General features: G+C 54.1%; 1 protein-coding gene across 1 annotated transcript in view; it reads left to right on the top strand.

The window, feature by feature from the left end:
- The window catches only part of LOC122373732 (collagen alpha-1(I) chain-like), a 43,553-nt gene extending 25,787 nt beyond the window's left edge, over positions 1-17,766 (top strand). The window contains exons 7-12 of the mRNA XM_043352083.1: positions 12,734-13,909; positions 14,139-14,815; positions 15,305-15,539; positions 15,806-16,125; positions 16,608-16,679; positions 16,819-17,766. Of these exons, the coding sequence (XP_043208018.1) occupies positions 12,734-13,909; positions 14,139-14,815; positions 15,305-15,539; positions 15,806-16,125; positions 16,608-16,679; positions 16,819-16,860 (2,522 nt within the window). The 3' untranslated portion in view covers positions 16,861-17,766. The remainder of the gene's footprint in view (positions 1-12,733; positions 13,910-14,138; positions 14,816-15,304; positions 15,540-15,805; positions 16,126-16,607; positions 16,680-16,818) is intronic.
- The last annotated feature ends 342 nt before the right edge of the window (positions 17,767-18,108 follow it).

The raw sequence follows: 18,108 nt of genomic DNA, 5'->3' as shown, positions 1-18,108 counted from the left end.
AGGGGTTCTCACGGCCAGGTTTCGGCGCTTACGAAATGACCGAAACCACTCCACACCCGCCATCTTGTTGTCCTCCCATGATTGAGGCACAGTGATCCCATATTTTTTGGCACAGTCATAGGCCAGGACGCGCACATCCTTTGGTGTCAGTCCGAAAAATATTTCGGCAGCCTCCTTCAGATACCCTTCAAGGATGGATTCTTGCTCATCTGTGAACACCCTTGTTCCGCAGTTCTGGTACCCCATGCGCTGTCCTAAACGTCCCTCTTTTTTCATGCGGACGAAACGGTTCAGGGTCTGATAGTTAACGCCAAAATTTTTCGCGACACCTCTAATTGACAGCCCTTTTTGAACGACTAGGGTTGCCGCCCTCTCCAAAACATCTTCCGGGCTGTTCTGCCGTCTATCTGTCTTTCGGACGTAGCTCCGACCCATGGCATTCGTGAGCTGGAAAAAGCGTTCAGGAATTAGGATTACAGGATGAAGCAAGTGACGGTCACGTGAATAATATGAATGATAGGCAAGTACGTAGGTTAAAATATATTCCTGCCCGGGGCCGGGATGATTCAATAAATGTCACCGAGGTTTTTTAGCGAAAACTCCGAGGGCCGTTAGGCCCGAGGTGCTTTTCGCTAAAAAAGCGAGGTGACATTTATTGAATTCCCGGCCTTAGGGCTGGAAGGTGTTTCCCATACCTGCCAAAAAGCTCACAACTATAATTGATAGTGACGTCAGCAGCCGTGTGGTTCAACGCGTTTAACCACACCCCTTGAACCACACGGCTGGCAATATTAAAGCACTGCATTAAACTTTGAAAAGTGTGGTACAGTGCACGTGCCATTAAAATGCCTGGATGTCTCGATTTAATCATGCAATGTAGCAGGTATGGGAAAGGAAGCATCCACCTTCATGGCAGGACATATAATTTAATTAGGTAGGTATAGGCAGCGTCTAAGACTTAACTATCTATAAAAACTTATCGATATATCTATCGCAATTTGCAACCTTGTTTTAAGTCCATTTTCGACCCGTCTAATGTAAGTATAAACCGGAAATGGAAAATGTTTTAACCTGAGATAAGTTGTATCACTAGTGGGATAAGTTGTATCACTGATACAACTATTCCCACCACTCCCTGATACAACATGTCCATGCGGGCCATTTCAAGAAAAGGTCTGCGAAACGCTATCCGCCATGTTTCATTGCTCGAAACGAATTATGTTGTGATTAAGAGCAATGTTGACACTCACGCATAATGGTAAAACAATAGAAAGCTTTCAACATATTCAAGTCAAAAACATATATTTCCTAAAGAACGCATTTCTTACAACGGACCCATCAAAACACATTATTGGGACTCACCTGAAAACACGTCCGCTCCTGTTCACGTCAAAACACGGAAAGGTGGCGCGCGGCGTGGCGTCTCAAATAGTCGCGACAAGCCTGCCATCTGACGGATAGTTTTCGCAAAAATCGCTCTGATACTACCTGTCCATGATACAACTCACCCCGCTCTCCCCTACACTTTTGTTAGAGCAGGACAAACAAATGGCAAAAAAAGGAACACTGTTGTTTAATCTCAACCAATAGACCAAGTTTGTTGGCGCATCCAGAGTTTGATCAGAAGGATCTATCAGAAATTTAGTGCCTCATCTGATCCTATTTATTGTTGGATAAAGGCAGTGCTCCCGTTCACCTGTATTAGCGACCGGTCACCAGCTCACTCACCCACACTCCACTCCGCGCGGGCCGCCGCGCGCCGCCCGGCGCCCGCAGACGGGTCACAGCGCATGCGCCGCCCAGCGGGCCGGCAACCGGCCAGGCTGGGCGGCCGGTGGTATTCACAGTTGCACAGTGCACACAATCACACAATCACATTATCATGCATCAGGTATGACAAAAAATCCAAGTTAGTCCAGAGTGAATTTTGAAAAAAAATATCATTGAATGACCCAAGCTGACCTTTTATTTGTTACATGTCTCTCAAAACAGTGCTCAGCCATTAAAAATATCTGCTCTCACTGTAACATTTCCCATGATATATTTGTCTTTATGGAATATGGAACTATACATAAAATGGGCAACTCACCTGGTTTCTGCCTCTTTGGCTGAGGCTCAGGGCGTGCCGTCAGCGGTCTCTTGATGTCCATCCTCTTGGGTGGGTTCGGCACATCAAACAGGGTTGGCACAGCATTCCTCCTCAGGCGGTTACTTCCAGGACGCCGCTGAGAATCTTCAAAGTGCTTACTACAGATCCTCACATTCTGGCTTAGATACTCGACACTCTTTCCTTCTAGATCCTTCCTTCTGCAGTTGGTGAGCTGAATCGCCAGCTGTCCACTCCAGTATTATTTACTCCATGGCCGGGGTGACCCGACGCTGCGCCCCTCCAAGCGTACCCCACCACTAGATCGATAGCCGGGGTGACCCGACGCTGCGCCGCTCCAAGGGTACCCCACCACTAGATGGATAGCCGGGGTGACCCGACGCTGCGCCCCTCCAAGCGTACCCCACTACTAGATGGATAGCTGGGGTGACCCGACGCTGCGCCCTTCCAAGCGTACCTCACCACTAGATGGAAACGTGTTTGCATTTGTATCACAAGTTACACATCGAGCATCTGTCTGTGCAGCGCCACTTTGGTGGCGGCTGTGGCGTCCTCTCTGTCGCCAGCCATGGCGTCCACCAGGTGCTGATAAAGCTCAGCCTGCATCAGACGCCGGTTCATGGCTAGGAATACAAGCCGCTGCGTCCCGAGGGCGGCACGGCAGTATTCCAAGAGGAGGCGGCCGGCCCGCAGCAGCAAGCTGTCGTCCGCGGAGCGCGTTTGTCTGTAGACGGTGCACACCGTACTGCAGTGCGGTGAATCGCCGCGCGGGACGGCTGCTGGTGGAGGTCTGGGTGCCATCCGTCTGTTCGTAAGGGAAAAGGAGCACAAAGTGGAGAGGCTCGTATGCCCGGTGGCTCTCGTTGATGGTGGTAAGATCATCGCCGTTGCTGGCGGCGTACTCCTTGGCTAGTCCACCAGCCAGCGACGTAAGAGAAACGGTGAGCAAGTGCCAGCTAAAATATTCGCAATTGTCATGTAATTGTCGTAAAGCCAAAATATTGAAATTAAGGTGGTTGAACGACCTAGCACCGGGTTGCATAAAGTATAACAATATGCGGTACACAACGCAGATCCAACAATTTGTTGGTTATTTCCATAAATAATTGTCATTTCTGAACATAAATGCAGAAACGTTGCGCAATACGCATGCAAATATCACACATAATGATATACTTTAACATTTACGTTCAATTGTTATCGAATGTACTCACCGGTGGCGGGCCAGCATTTCCCAGAAGTCCTAAGGCCGGCGGCGGTGGCACCCGTGGGCCGGTGGTCCCCCCAATGGGGCAGGCTCCGTCAGGAGCTTTGCTGGGTCCCTTTACGGCGTACAAATCGTTGGCATTAACCCGTGCCCGTTTTGTTCGCCGACGACGGGTTTGTGTAACTCCCACAGCATGAGTTTTGCACCATGCTGTGGGGAAACTTGAATGAATTCCTTACTTGTGCTTCACCTGAGATCCGAGCGCCGAGCTACTTAGCGAGGCCGCTAGGAGGACGCTGGTCTCGTATGTCGCAAGTTCCGCACTATTGTGAGCGGCGCTGAAGCGGTGGTACACTGAGCGTGAAGCTGAGACCGACGCCTTGACTCACCAGCGCCACTGCCAACCACGTTCGGCGGTAGTGGCCGTCGCGCCGGACTCTCGGCTCGGAAACAAAATTGGTTCGGTGAGAAATGGAAGCATTACGTCATGAACTAAGCGTGAAGGACTCGGAAAAGTGTTGGCGTATAAGAAAATTTACTTGGGGATGCGTATTGCGTACATCAACATGGACGCGGTTAAAGGTAAAAAGGGACGAGTCTAAAAAATCATGGCAGGTTTTTATCTTCTCGACGCCATGGTGAAAGTCTGGCCGGATATACGAGTGTGCCGGCAGACCAGCACACTCCATGCTTCTCAGCCGGTGCCAGACTAGCCTGTTCAGTGTCTATGTGACTCGTTACTGTGGGAACCCCTGGTAGCCACTTGGCTATGGCCAACAGTGGCGTTTCAGTCGACCCCACGAATCGCAGCACGTCTGCCGGAACACGAGGGCGCTGCAAGGCCATTCATCCCCATAAGTTGGCGATTCTTTCTTGCCACTCCCGCGTCGAGAAAGCATGCTGGTAGTCGCAGACGAACCGTGACTTTGTGTGCCATTCCCCCGTTGTAGAAAGGCGGGGACACATCGCGTATTTTTACAATCAGGTATGCCTGTAGCATTCCGTTTCCGGGTACGAACAGAATGCTATCGATCGCGCCGTTGCCGGACTTGGTATTCACCTCACCGTATAACTGTTGCGCTTGTGGCTTTGGCCGTACCTTTCCTTGCACACTACTTTTCCTCGAACAATGGCGCGCTCAAACGAATCCACCTCCAAGGCTAGGCGCATTCCCATTCCAGCAGACAGCAGCTCCAACTCCTCTCTCCCAATCTAACCCGGCGATGCTGCAAACCAACCACTCCTTCGTCTGATCGGACGCCACAATCCGCTTCAGGGTATCATAGCTACTTCTTTGCCAGGTACCGTTCCTGGGTAGCGGGACCACTGACCCAGCGGCGAACCATGTGCACTGTGCGGTATGCTGTCGACGATCTGTTGTGGAACGTAAGTGGTATCATGAGTAAGCTCGATTTTTAGTCATTATGTATCTTTCAAACGGGAACGCTGAGCAAGATCGTCGTGGTTCTAGCCTTTGCACTGGGTTGAGAGTACCTAACTGATGCAACTGTAACTGAGGGAAGCAGTAGCTGATGGACATTTCTTCGTGTAGTGAAGGAGAGAGGAAAGAGAAGAAATGAGAGAAGGTGAAAGTTGAAAAGTGAAGAAAATAATAGTTATCCGTTGCAGACAATATTGCATCGGATGTTGGTCGATGGTGATGTTATTTGCGGCTGAGCACTGCTCCTGGTCCGGCTGACTACCGTCCGTCATCAGGAAGAACGGGTGCGTGAAGTTTGGTGCGGCCAACACCGGCTCAAGATGAGGGCCTGCTTGAGGACCTCGAAGGCCCGGTGTTGCTCTTTTTCCCGTTTGGTTTTTTATCAGCTCTGTTAGGGGGCCATCTCGTCGGCTGAAGTCGCGTACGAATTTTCGACAGCAGGAAGCCAGTAAAACTTTGTCTGAACCTTGGCAAAGTCGTAGTGCCTTATGCGCGTTCACCTGCTGATGACCTTTTTGATGAGCAGGGACAGATGAGTCTCCTCACCAGGGAAGTGTGTTGTGCCATGGATCAGCTAGTAATGGATCGGCGTCACCCCGCAATCCTATTGTTCTCTGCGACACCAGTGGCGCCCTGCCATCTAGCGGCAAGATAATCGTTAGCGAGTTCCAGCCGCGGCGGCGCCCGCCGCCGCCCCTACGGAATCAGCCTCGGCGCTCGGTCCAAGGCAGGCAAACGGAAAATCTGCCAATGCATCTGTTCTCTCATGCTGCGAGGTGATTTTTAAGTGATGAAACTCTTCTTTTCTTACTATTTTACCTTAACGTAGTCATTATTAAACAAGGAGTGCACCGGATACAGACACCCAATTATTTGCGCACAATACCTATTCACGACCCACGCTGCCGACCCGTGACAACGTGTTTCAGGCATTGAATCTTGGAGATAGAGACCAGATTTCAGTATTTTATTTCGTGGTAGCAGTAGAAGAGCGAACGGCAGCGAAAGGTTAGCATCGGCAAGCACGGGGCAGACACAAGCAATGGCAAATCACATGATCCATACAGCCAAAGAGTAGAGCACGGAATTGCCGATAGGCCACAATCACACAACAGCGCGACCCATGACACGAGCCCGGCAGTCACATGTTGACATGTATCACACTACCACAGCAGCACAGCAGCACAGCACCAGATAAATCAACATCACAATCAGCCAACATCGCAATGGTAACACAATGGTAACATCAACCGAGTGACTGCGAACGGCTCACAACACCTTCAAAAGTTTTCGATTCAAGCGGTTCGGGCCCTTTCCCGCCTGCCCGATTACGGCAGCTCACGTCAGCTGCAGCTGCATCCGCACTAAGCGGGCGATCATGTGTGCCAGACGGTTCTTGGCACACAGAAGAGCGACCATGGCCCTATACGCATGCGTGTCATATATACAAAGCAGAATCTTTTCGCTGACATTACGGTTGCCCAGCGCGCTGCGGTGTGGCAGTGGGTACCGATCCGGCTAGGTCTTGGCGTTCATTGCTCTGTAGTCGTCTGTGGCTCTCCACTCTCCTGGCGTCTTCTTGTGTACCATGTGCTGCGGCGAGCACCACACTACCCCCCCCCCCCCCCTCCCCCGCGGAGCACATAACTTATCGCAGACGGGACTCGGGCGGCACGCAAAAGCGGACCCGTCGACAGGCCCTGGTCCGCACAGGGACGGTGGGTGCCGAGTACGGTACCGGATATCTCGGCGGCTCTCGAACTGAGACCGGCACGGGATCACTCGGTGCACCCCTTGCTTAGGTGTCTGAAGGCATGTTCTTTCGCCGACGGAGGTTTCTAGGTTAGCTGGGGTGTCGTTCCTGGTTGTGGACAAGGGGCTGTTTCACGCAGCATATGACCGCGTGCGACTTTTTCATGTTCATCTAATGCATGTGTTGTAAACTAGTTGGGCCAATTGTTGCCTTTTCTGTCAATTCTTGGCCTGTGCTGGAAACATCTCGTTTGCATGTTGTACTGTCGTTTTGTTCCGCATCTTGTCTTCTTTTTGGGTCCCAGCGATGGCGATCAGTTTTCCCCTTTTGCCATAGGTCGTCATCAGCAACCGCAATATATTTTGGTTTTGCTGTGTTTTTATCTTTTGCTTTATTTCGCCTATGTTTGTAGTCAAATTGGTAATTGTGTGGTTCAAGTACCTGGAATTTGGAAAGCAGTACTTTACGTCGCGAGACATCCTGCTCCGTGCTTGCTGACTTCATGGTAATGTCATTTTGCTTTTTATGTGTCTTCGCTGGGGTTGTCTGATTGGCGCTGACATTGTGTTATGTTTCACAAGTGCGGCTTCATTATCCCACTGCGAATACTATTTTAATAATAGTGACCTCTTCTTTTTGTTTCTGGCAGAACACATTTGAAATGCTTTATACTAGTATTTCGCTCTGGCCAATGCTTTCCAATAATGCTTTCCAAGTTGTCCAATATTATATAGGCTGACGGTATATCCGCCACTTACACACAATAATGCATAAGGTATTCTCGACCACTCGGCCCTGCTGACGCGATAATTGTAGATCTGGCAAGTGCCGCATCAGCAGTGGCGCCCTCAGTGCGCCTGCCCGGGTATGGACGCATGATGGCTTCGGTCAAGGGGAACGCCTCATCTGCCACAAAACAGAAAGGCAGCTCCTCTCGCCGGCCACAGGGATGTTGAGTTCACCGCCCGCAGCCGCTGGCCGAGGCCACCACGGTTGAACATCGTGTTGTGCTCACGTCCACTCGCCCCCACGTGTACATACGAAAAGCAGTAGTCTGCAGCTGCTACGGCCATCAGCAACAGGCTGAACGTCCCTTTGTAGTTGTAGAAGCGAGATCCTGTGGTTTCTGGATCGTTATATGTTTCCCGTCGATCGCCCCTGAAAGCAGGACCGACACAAATTACTGGACTGAAAAAAGGCTTTTGGTGGTTCAACGGTCAGTGTGACATGGCCAGTTTTTTATTACATTTTTGTTAGTTCCGGGAACTCCAACCCGGAACAGGTAGTGTCAATTGTTACCACTAGGCACTACCTTAGCATAGGTTGTTAATCGTGTTTACCGATTTCTTCCTTTGTCTTTTGACAATTTGTATCATATTTCTACGAAGATGCTCTAGAGCATCTGGCGTGAAAGTTCTCACAGAACTGAACAGATCTTTAAATTTGCGTAGAGTTCGTCTGTGGATTGGCAAGATGGCATTAACCAGTATCCACCGTACCACCTGCCTACACCCAGCGTCGGTGCTGGAAAGTACGAGGAGAAAGATAATGATAATTTGTGTAGTATTCATGACGTTTTATGGTGACATGACCAGTTAACTTTGGCCTTCAGGGCTTCTAACAAAGCTTAACTTTCATGCACTCTTCACTTGTCATGTAGCATCATTCAAGCTAGTTTTTATTTCCCACTTTTCAGAGCATCTAAGATTTGTTCCAGCAAACTCTCACTGTGAAGAGGGAGCCTTACCAGACGTCTGCCTTGACCATCCTTCAACGTGCAGGCGAATGAACTTTCGTTGAACATACTTTCAGAACATGCCTTCTTGTTTTTCAATACATGGCATGCACGATATGCATGGAAGGCAGTTAAACGTAGCTGATGTTCTACTTTCCAGAACGCTTATTTTGACTGCCATCTGGTTTGGGCCTCTATGTTGTGCGCTTTTTCATCTGACGCACTGGTGTGATTTTCTATCCATGTGTCAATGAGGGGCTTTTCTAAGTTATCATGATGATGATTTAGAGCAGTCATATCAGCATGCCCTCCACATATTTCTGACATACAATTACGGGATGATTTTCCGTATAACACAAGTCAGGCGCTTGCAGAGGCTCTTGCACTTACCAGACTGATTTAAATGAAGCATGGAGCCTGTGAGGCTTCCTAGCTCTTCCAAGTTCCAGAGTCTCACTGCGTCAGACATTAGCAGCGCTGATGACTGTAGCTGGTCAACGTGCGCTTACTTGCTTCATATGATGTCCGTGTTCGCTGCTGACTCTGATTGCCACCGAACTGTCTACCACGGAGTGTTGTAGCATGCTTTGCCGTGGTGTATTGTGGAAATGTCACCGTTCAGTGACAGCACACACACCATTCATCCAGGGAAGCGTTCATCGTTCTTGCCCAGACACAATGTTGCTGACCCTGCTTGTGTTCTCGCAACATGTAGGTGCCTGTTAACGAGCGTTCGTCCTCACGCGACAGATCATGTCCCGGCCCGTTACCACTCAATATTGTCCCGACCCGGCTGCTCACTGGCATCATGTCGGGCCATGGCGCTGCCTTCTGCGATTGGCGCCCGTAGAGTAGCGGCCGAAACCCACCAGGTCCAATACGCGCACGGACCAGGGACTGCTATTCGGCGTTTTTCTTCAGTCTTACCATTTCTACCCGCTAGTGCCTTGCACACGCACAGTTTCACTCGCTGTGGACTCTGCCGTGTACTCGCTGGCATCACTTGCTTGCTGTGACCACGCTGGGTCACCGAGTGACTTACAAGTGAGTTTCACGGTTTCACTGGCTGTGAATACTAATAGCCACTGAGTCGCTGGCACCGTAGTTACTCGCTGTGATCGAATTGTATAAATGATAATGTGAATTTACCACGAGCCCAGCTTCCCCAAAAGAGAGAAGCCGCGCGGAACCAACACCTTGGTAAGAACTCAGCTTGGCAGATATCAACTCTCACGGCGTCGAACACTCTTACGAACGACATATTACCAAGGGTATCACTGCGACAGGTTGTCCATCTTCTGGTCTTCATTACGACGCGGCCGGCCCTTGCCCTCGTGCAGCGCGCAGAACGTCGCGTTCATCTCTCGAGAGACGCCGAGCCACTCATGGGAGGGCACAGTCAGGCCACCACGACTCGGAGGAGCGACCTAGCGTGCGTCGCTGGGAACATCCTCTTCATCGGCGTTAGTGGTGCGCACACCGAGGGACGGGTCGTTACTCGCACTCTTCGCGGCCAGGAAACCCGCAGCATATGCGACGCCGTGGCTCTCAGCCTGGACAGTCGGAACCTCCGTTGGCTCGCCGTCGGGGGCCAGCTGGCACTCCTGCATCACCTCCACGGGGATATCGTCGGCGGAGACCAGCTCCGACTCCAGCTCCTCCGTCTCCTCCCCTGGCTCCGCCTCCTTGCCTCCTGTCGGCTCGAATACGCGAGCGGCCAGTGCAGAACTAATGCTGTCGGTTTCCTCAGCGGGTTGTAGCTGGCTGGTGGCCCGCAGGAAGGTCGCTGGAGCGGCGCACTCTGGCTGGACGGCTGTATCGCGTACAGCGGCGGGTTGTGCGCAGATCAGGAGTAGCTGGATCCGCTGCAGGAATTCGACAGGTGACGGGCTTAGGTTGCTCCCGAAATGCGCCCGAACGGTGCTAAAGAAGGATTCCAGAGCATCCTGGTTTAGGCGCGCCGTCAGCAGGAACGAGAAACCCGCCACCTGACGTAACTCCTCAAACAGCGCCAGCGTCGACCGCAGGGAGACGATAAGCCTCTTCTGGCAGGGCAGGAGTCCGCTGCTGCTGCTGCTGCCGAACCTGGCCGTCGCCATCAGCTGGCGTAGCCGCTTTAGCGCCGCCCTCTGCCGCTCGCAGTGCTCGGTGGCACCCAGACCACATCGCAGCGGTTTCTACCTTGGAGCCCTGGCAGTTTTCCTTTCAAAGCAACAGACACCAGGAAGAGGTCCTCTGCAGATTACGCATAGGCCATACGTATGCGACGCATGGTCATCTCCTCCTTGGAGATGAACAGTCCACATGCAGTCAGTGTGCCGTGCCTCTTACTGTCGCTCACATTCTCTTATCTTGTCCATATCCCGAACCCAACCGGACACGCTACTTCGGCTCCGGGTACCACCATCCGCCACCTACCGGGTGACGACTCACCCTGGGTTTTATCCGGCAACATCTTTTCTTTTATCCGTTTGATTCCAAGCTTGACCTTCCAAGCGATTTACTCGACCTGACTCCAGCCAATCTAGTCCTCTGTAGTACTAGTCTTTACGTCTAGTCAGTTATATAGTACAACACGTTTGCGTTGTTCTATCCCACCTTGTCCTTTTTCTAGTTTTTGGCTAGAAAAAGGACAAGGATCCGACTAGCCCCTGTATCTGTAACCTCTGCGCTCGTGATAGTAAAAATAAGACCTGGATTCTCGCGTTGTGTTTTATAAAAGAAGACGTCCCTTTCGGCTTTTATTGACTTTAGCCAAAGGAGGTTAGTCAAAGTGTGGCCGCAAGTGACAAGGCCCAACAGTCGAATCTCCGGGGGCTCTGCCCGCTCCGGCCCGGCCACGGCTCGGCCGGCACACAATGTTACAGGTCACACATGTACGTCATATCACGGGGCCAATATGGAAGGGATTACCATATTAGGAATTAAAGCTGGGCGGTCGGCAAGGAGGCTAATTGATAGGACAGGGAAGTTACTTCGTTACAGCATCTAGTCGGATCTTTTTTGTCACACTTGTTTTACCAGCTAGACGTTATGGGCGCAAAATGACCTTAGTAGTCGGCGCGCCCTAAAGCCCCAATAAACAACAACAACAACTTGGTACGAACTCAGCTTGGCAGATATCAACTCTTACGGCGTCGAACAGTCTCACAAACGGCATATTACCAAGGCTATCGCCACGAGGGATATTGATTATCACCAATACTATATAGTAGGGAGGTGCTGCCCCGTGCCCGCGAAACGTGCAGCGTGGGTATTTTCCAACGCAGTGGCACGAACTTGTAACGCCAATGTTAGTGGTCTGCAAATCGTGGCCTATCGGTGTGTTTTTACATACCTTGATCGCTCCGACACAGTGAAGGTCGCGCGCAATGACGCGTCCAGGGAGGGCTGTTGGGCAGGATCCTCTCATTCGGGACCTAATCTGGCGCTCTCACGCTTTGTCTTCTGACCACATGTCCTTATTGTTTTACAGATGTGCCGTTTGATATTTATGCTGGCAATTGTATTTATTTGCCCACGCATTGCCATATTTATGGTCGAGTGCATGACTATTCAATGTGTTAATTCGTTCGCTTTACCTAAAACTGATAGGTAATTTTGCTAATCACAATAGACGGCGTAAGTTTCAAGTTATAAGCACTATGCTGATCAGGTGTTTTGAGCCTGGATTTTTCATAATTATTTGTTGAGTTTGTGTACAATAACCATGTCTCACACATGTTGTTCACCACTCTCCGTTGATATTGTGTCGCCAATCGCCATCCACCATTTTTCTATCGTGCATACCATTTGGTGGTGACACCCTTAGCTCACTAAATACGCAAGGAACTGACGTGACTGTGCTCCTGCCTTCCTCTACACTTGCGTTTTGGGACGCCACTGCCCTACAGAGCACGCGAAGTAAAAGCCGTAACACTCAATCAATCTCCCTAGGAAATTCTGCTCTGAGGGTATACTGTATAGTGTAGATGCAATGAGCGAAAGACGCACTTAGCTGACACTTGTGGATAAGCACAGCTCAGTTTTTGATATTTCCATTGGAGCTCCTTGCACCACTGATCGTGAAGATGACGTATCTCTCGCTACTTCTTACGAGAGTATCAAGGAATCGGAGGTTCAATTTTGTGATTTCATTCTCATACTGATACATACTGATGAAGCACAATGCAGTATGATCACTGTTTTTGTAGTGTGACGCCTCATCAAAGAATAAGTTTAAGCGTCGTTTGGCCACAGATAATTGTTTCTAGTTTGTGCCAGATAGCACAAATCCCAACACCGTCACTGAAGCCACTATAGTGGGCGCAGAATGACCATATTAATAGGCGCTTCCAAAGGACAAATATATCGGCGCCAAATCCCCCAAAATCACGTAAATCCACATACCCTTCAGCACCCGGTCCTCTTCTAAAACCTCTGTTCACCCACGGGACGTCTTTTCTGATTGGTTGTCGGGCTCTGACGTCACACTGTCCATTTTCGCACAGATTCGTCGCAGCGACGCGAGTCTGCGGGCTCGGCCGGCCGCGGCCGCGGCGCTCGTGGAAAACGTAACTCGAGCGGTGGTAAGGGGCGCGGCCGGAACAACCAGCGTGGGCGCGGAGACGGCCGGCGCGATGGTGACGGCTCGCGCGGTCGAGGCGGTTTCCGCGGCGGTCGGGGACAGGCGCCGTTCCGCGGCGGTCAGCCCGGCCTGCTGGGACCGGGCGGGCGGGGTGGGCCCGGCGGACCCGGCGGACCCGGCGGACCCTGCGGGCCCGGCTGGGGAGGGCCCATGCCTCCGCGCATGTCGGGCCCGCTGCTGCCGCACCCGAGCAGTCACTGGGCTCCGGACGGACGACCCGGCCCCCCGCGGCCCGCCGAGGGCTGGGGTGCGCCGGGCGGGCCGCGCCAGCCGTGGCGGCCGCCGCCGGGCCGCTCGGGCCTGCTGCCGGACCCGGGGCCGCGCTGGGGGGACGGCCCCGGCGGCCCGCCGCCGCCGGACGCGTTCCGTCCGCCGGCGCCGCAGCGCTGGCAGGAGCCGGCTGCCAACGGCGGCCCGCCGCGCGACTGGGAGCCGCAGCGACCTCTCTGGGAGAGCCCCGAGCGCCCGCCGCCGGGCCGCGGCCCGCCCGGACAGGACCTGCAGTGGTCCCCGCCGTCGCCGGCCCGGCCGCACGTCAGGGACAGGATCGGCGTGCCGGCTGGTCCCGACGGACCGCGTGCTTATGGCGGTCCCGGTGGTTCAGATGGACCGAGAGGCTACAGCGCCCCCGGCGGCTCCGATAGACCGCGTGGTCCGAGCGGTCCAGGTGGGTCTTCTTGGTCCGGTCCTAACCACCAGCAGCAGCCGCAGGATAACAGGCCGGACCTGTGGCCGGATCCGAGTCTGTCTCGCGTGAACAGCGGCGGCGACCGCCAGGGCTGGTCGGGCTCCGCAGCCCGCCGAGAAGGCAGAGACCTCCGAGATACGCTGCGCGACTCGCGGGACGGGTTCGGGGGTCGCCGCTCCCCCGTACGCAGCTCGTGGGACGGGTCCCGTAACGCTCCGGACCGTCCCGAACCCCAGCCGCAGTCGCAGCAGCAGCAGCAGCAACAACAGCCGCCGCAGCAACAGCAGCAGCAGCCTTCGCGCACTATATACGTGAACCGCAACTTCCGGGGCACGGTGCCCGTGGCGGCAGGTGAGCGACGCGTCCGTGGACGTTAGTCCGCCTGTTATTGATAACGTTGTTTTGGTGCTGCATTGGTACAAGACATACGAGATGCATAGAGAAGTTCTTGAGTGTCTGTGGTTCTTAGATTTCGGAAGCATTTGACGACAGAAAATATATTCAAAGACTAGTGCATATGTATTTTCTGGATCGTCTACAGCGACTAACCGTCTTGTTATCTGTCCCCTGCCTCCGCCAGCTGCCGCAGACCAAGCGCGGCCGCCCGTCTGGGAGTCTGCGCCACCGTTTGAGGAGCCGGGCCGCGACACCAAAATCTACCGGACCATCCAGACGGCGCCGGGCGCGGCCGGCGGCCAGGCGGTCACCCACGCGCTGCCACCGGCCGGCGTGGCCGCCTACCTGTCGGGCGGGCAGAGTGTGCCGCTGCAGCCGGCCGCCGGCCGTGTGGCCGTCTACCCGGCCGTCAGCGCTCCGCCGGCGGTGGCGGCCGGTCTGGGCCACTTGCCGGCGGGTCTGGCCGCGTCGGCAGCGGCGCCGGCCCCTGTCGTGGTACCGGTACTGGTGAACACGGCCGTCCCGCCGCCGGGCTTCTCGACACCGGCCACCCCCACAGCCCCAACCCCCGCCGCTGCCGCCCCGGCGCCCGCTGCGGCCAAGACGCCCGCCACTTCCTCAGCTCCTCCCACAAACGCAGTCGATAAGTTCACACAGGAGTTCATTCAGAGCAACCACCGCAGTCTGTACGGCGGCGGCAGCAGGAGGGAGACCAGTGAGCACACCTCCACCCACCACAGCTCGCGCGAGCGGTCGCCGCTGCGCTCCCAGCATCACCGCACGTCGAGCCGTGACCGCGGCTACGAGCGGGACTACGAGCGCGACTACCAGAGGGACTACGAGAGTCGCCAGTCGCGCCAGGTGACGCTCGTGCAGCGGCGGCCGCGGGCCTGCGCCGGAGAAGCCGTGTCTGCCGCCGGCTGGGGGATGTGGCTATCGCATGGATATAACGCGGCGTGCCGTGTTTCAATGGCTGTGAACGTATTATGCGTTACGTCGTCTTGCTCTTGGTGGCATAGCTGTGAAATTATATGATTTCACATAATTTCACAGCTGTTTTGCGTGCCCGCCGTTAGGTTTGAGAACCTTAAACGCTCATTGATTTTGCACAAAGTGCATGGATGTCATGGTCGTTCAGTATCATTCTGTAATATCTGTAACGTAATTTTTACGGTGTCACATTATGTTAAAACCCATATTATGTTCTCAGTTTCATGAATTATCGCACCGTGTTTGTAATGTGCATTGCGCACCTCAGCCTGATCTCTCTTGTCTTCCTGTTATCGTCTTGTCAAGTCCTGTCTTGTGGAATATGCACTCTTACTGACGCCCCTCTGCCCGGTCGGTCAGACTCGGGATCGGTCTCCTGCAGACAGCCGACACGGCGCGGCTCCCTCGGGCGCGTCCGAGCCGCCGCCGCCGCCGCCGCCACCCTACCACCAGGAGACGGAGACTGAAGAGATGAGACAATACCGCAGAGAGTACGAGGTGCGCGAGGCAGAGTGGCGCGCGCGCAAGGAGAAGGCGCTCAAAGTGAAGGAGCTGCGCCGGCAGCTGCGACAGGCGGAGGCCGAGGCCGGTCTGGGTGAGTGGAGCGGAGGGTTGAATGGAGGTGAGGGGAGAGTGAGGGCTGGTATGGCGTTAGTTGTCGTGAATACGTCAGTGGGGCTGGATTTTATGACATAGTTGGGTTTTATCGTTGCCGCTAAACGTTTGCAAACTGCATTGCTCAACGTTTTGAAAAGACATTAGTTCCGGGGAAAATGATACGGTTTAGGAATGTTCTCTGTGCTATGCATTGTACGAAGCATTCTTTCTGACCGCTATCGCTGACTTTTCGTCGTCTTTCAGTGTCTCCGGAGCCGGCCCGTCCACGGGAGGTGATGTTCGAGCCACCGCCGGGCCGCGGGCAGGCGGTGCGGCTGGCCGGACCGCCGTCCGCGCCTGCGCCCGCCTCGGGACCTCCGCGCGTCGCCCCGCGCGCCGCCCCGCACGCCGCTCCCCGCGCCGCTCCTCACGCCGCTCCCCGCGCCGCTCCTCACGCCGCCCAACACGCCGCTCCCGTGGTGCACACCGTGCCCGACCATGACCCGCCGGCCGGCGTTCCGACGCGGAAGCGCGTCTACCGCATTCAGAAGGACGCCGCCGGCAACCCAGTGCGCAAATTTGAGGTGAGTTTTAGTCTAATGAAGGAGGAGTTTATGTGCGGAAACGCGATGTGTGGCTCATGCTGTCCGTTTGTTCATTTTAATGCTTGAACGCCAATTACTGCTTGTTTCTCAAGCAGTGTTATGATATTGATACCGAGCTTCGATGGGCTCGTTATCCTCGTTGCGTGGGCTATCGGTGTCACGGCCGCTGGTCCTGCCCATCAACTGGTTTTGTACCGTACCAGTCCTTCTAGCCCCCTGTCTACTGTGCCTGGAAGTATGTTAATGCTCCTCGCGTGATGCTACGCCCGCTCGTCATCTCAACATATCTCTGCCGTTTCCACTCTCCCGAGATGTAACCGGTGACCAGCCATGCATCCCGTGACCCCCATCTGACCCTCTCTGTGTTCCCCAGCTGGATCCAGTGACCAGGGAGTTCCCCCTCTTACCCCTGCTGGACCCAGTGACCCCTCTGACACCCTCCCCCCTCTGTGTATCCTCAGCTGGATCCGGTGACCAGGAAGGTGCTTCGAGAGGTCCCCCTCGTCGGCGCGCCGCTATCCAGCCCTGGACAGGTAAGATTGCCCACTACACGTGTTACGTAATGTTAAGTATGGTGGGAGCTTTACAGGGGATTTTAGTCTTATGTAAGCTGACTGGATGTTCGTTCCGCCGTGGTACAGCCTCTGACCGAGCTGTGATTTCTGCCCGCAGCCGATGTCTCGCCGCGTTGTACTGCCGAACCACTCCCGCTAGCTGTCTGCGCTGCCACAACACTCGCCCACCGCTGCCGCGTCTGTCACGACACGACGACTGAACTGCCCCTGCGGGACAAACGGGCGCCTGTGTAGCCCGTGTCGCCGCACGGCGGCTGTTCCGTCTCTGCGGGATGAATCGTCCACCGTCACGACACGACTGTACTGCCTGTGCGGGGCGAACTCACTCACCACTGCTGCTGGTGGTCCGCCACTGCATTTCCCCCAGCACAGCGACAATAATTCAGAAGCCGTGGACTCGAGACGCCAATGAATGCACGGCGCTCCGGTGTAAATACGTGGCTTAGAGTCGAGTTGAGACCGTGGCCTCTCAAGTTGACTCGAGACTGTGGGGTATTCCGGGCGGCAGTAGGGTCATGCTCGGTGTATAGGTGACGCGATGTGCGGTGCAGTTTCTACAGGGGCTTACGGCGGCTGAGCTGTGTGTTAGGTTACGTGTGGACGTGTATGCATGGACGAATTGTGGGCGAATGTGGGTGAATGAGTGAAACGTTTCGTCTCGTTATACCTACGTCAAAAGCCATTGCCATTGTACACATACGTGTAAGTTTAGGTTTATCGACTTGGACTTCCTGGAAATCAGTCGAGCACGCATCGTCATTCGGCCTAATGGCGGGCTTCGCATCGCATATCGCTGCAGTTTGCGGCTGCGCTACAAACCCTCAGACTCGGCGTTCCAAACCAAGGTCCAGTGGTGTGTGTTACTGCGTGCCAAGTGGCGGACTTTGTACAGAAGTGGTCAGACGGCGGGGTTTGGACGCGTGTGAGAACTGCTGAGCGAGGCGTGCCCTTGTTCATCGATATGGCGCGACGATTTGTTTTGAGCCAGGTCAAATTGGGCACCTCACGATCGCGTCTGTTTTAAATACAGTGCGCTGATTTTTGACTCCTTTGTTTTTTAGGACGAGGTAACAGAGGAAGCAAAAGAGAAAGAGCGATATCCATTTATTTAAGTCTCAAATATCACATACACTTGGTAACAATAATGGCCCTTTCACACGTAGCAACTTTTCCGGTCGCCGGCGACGGCAACTGTCGCCGGCGATCGCCAGCGACCGGGTCAGTCGCCGGCGATCGCCAGCGACCGGGGTCAGTCGCCGGCAACTCCGCAGTTGTCGATATCAGCTGACCAGTCGCCGGGGTGTGACGTAGCAGTCGTGTCAGCCAATCATTGAAGAGTTGTCGGCGTTGCCGAGAAAGTTCAATTTTTCCAACATTTTGAAGTCGC

The sequence above is a fragment of the Amphibalanus amphitrite genome, unplaced genomic scaffold, assembly GCF_019059575.1.
Source record: "Amphibalanus amphitrite isolate SeventyFive unplaced genomic scaffold, NRLGWU_Aamphi_draft 000038F_arrow, whole genome shotgun sequence".
In the NCBI taxonomy this organism is placed as follows: domain Eukaryota; kingdom Metazoa; phylum Arthropoda; class Thecostraca; order Balanomorpha; family Balanidae; genus Amphibalanus; species Amphibalanus amphitrite.
This window is presented reverse-complemented; position numbering and strand designations above follow the sequence as displayed.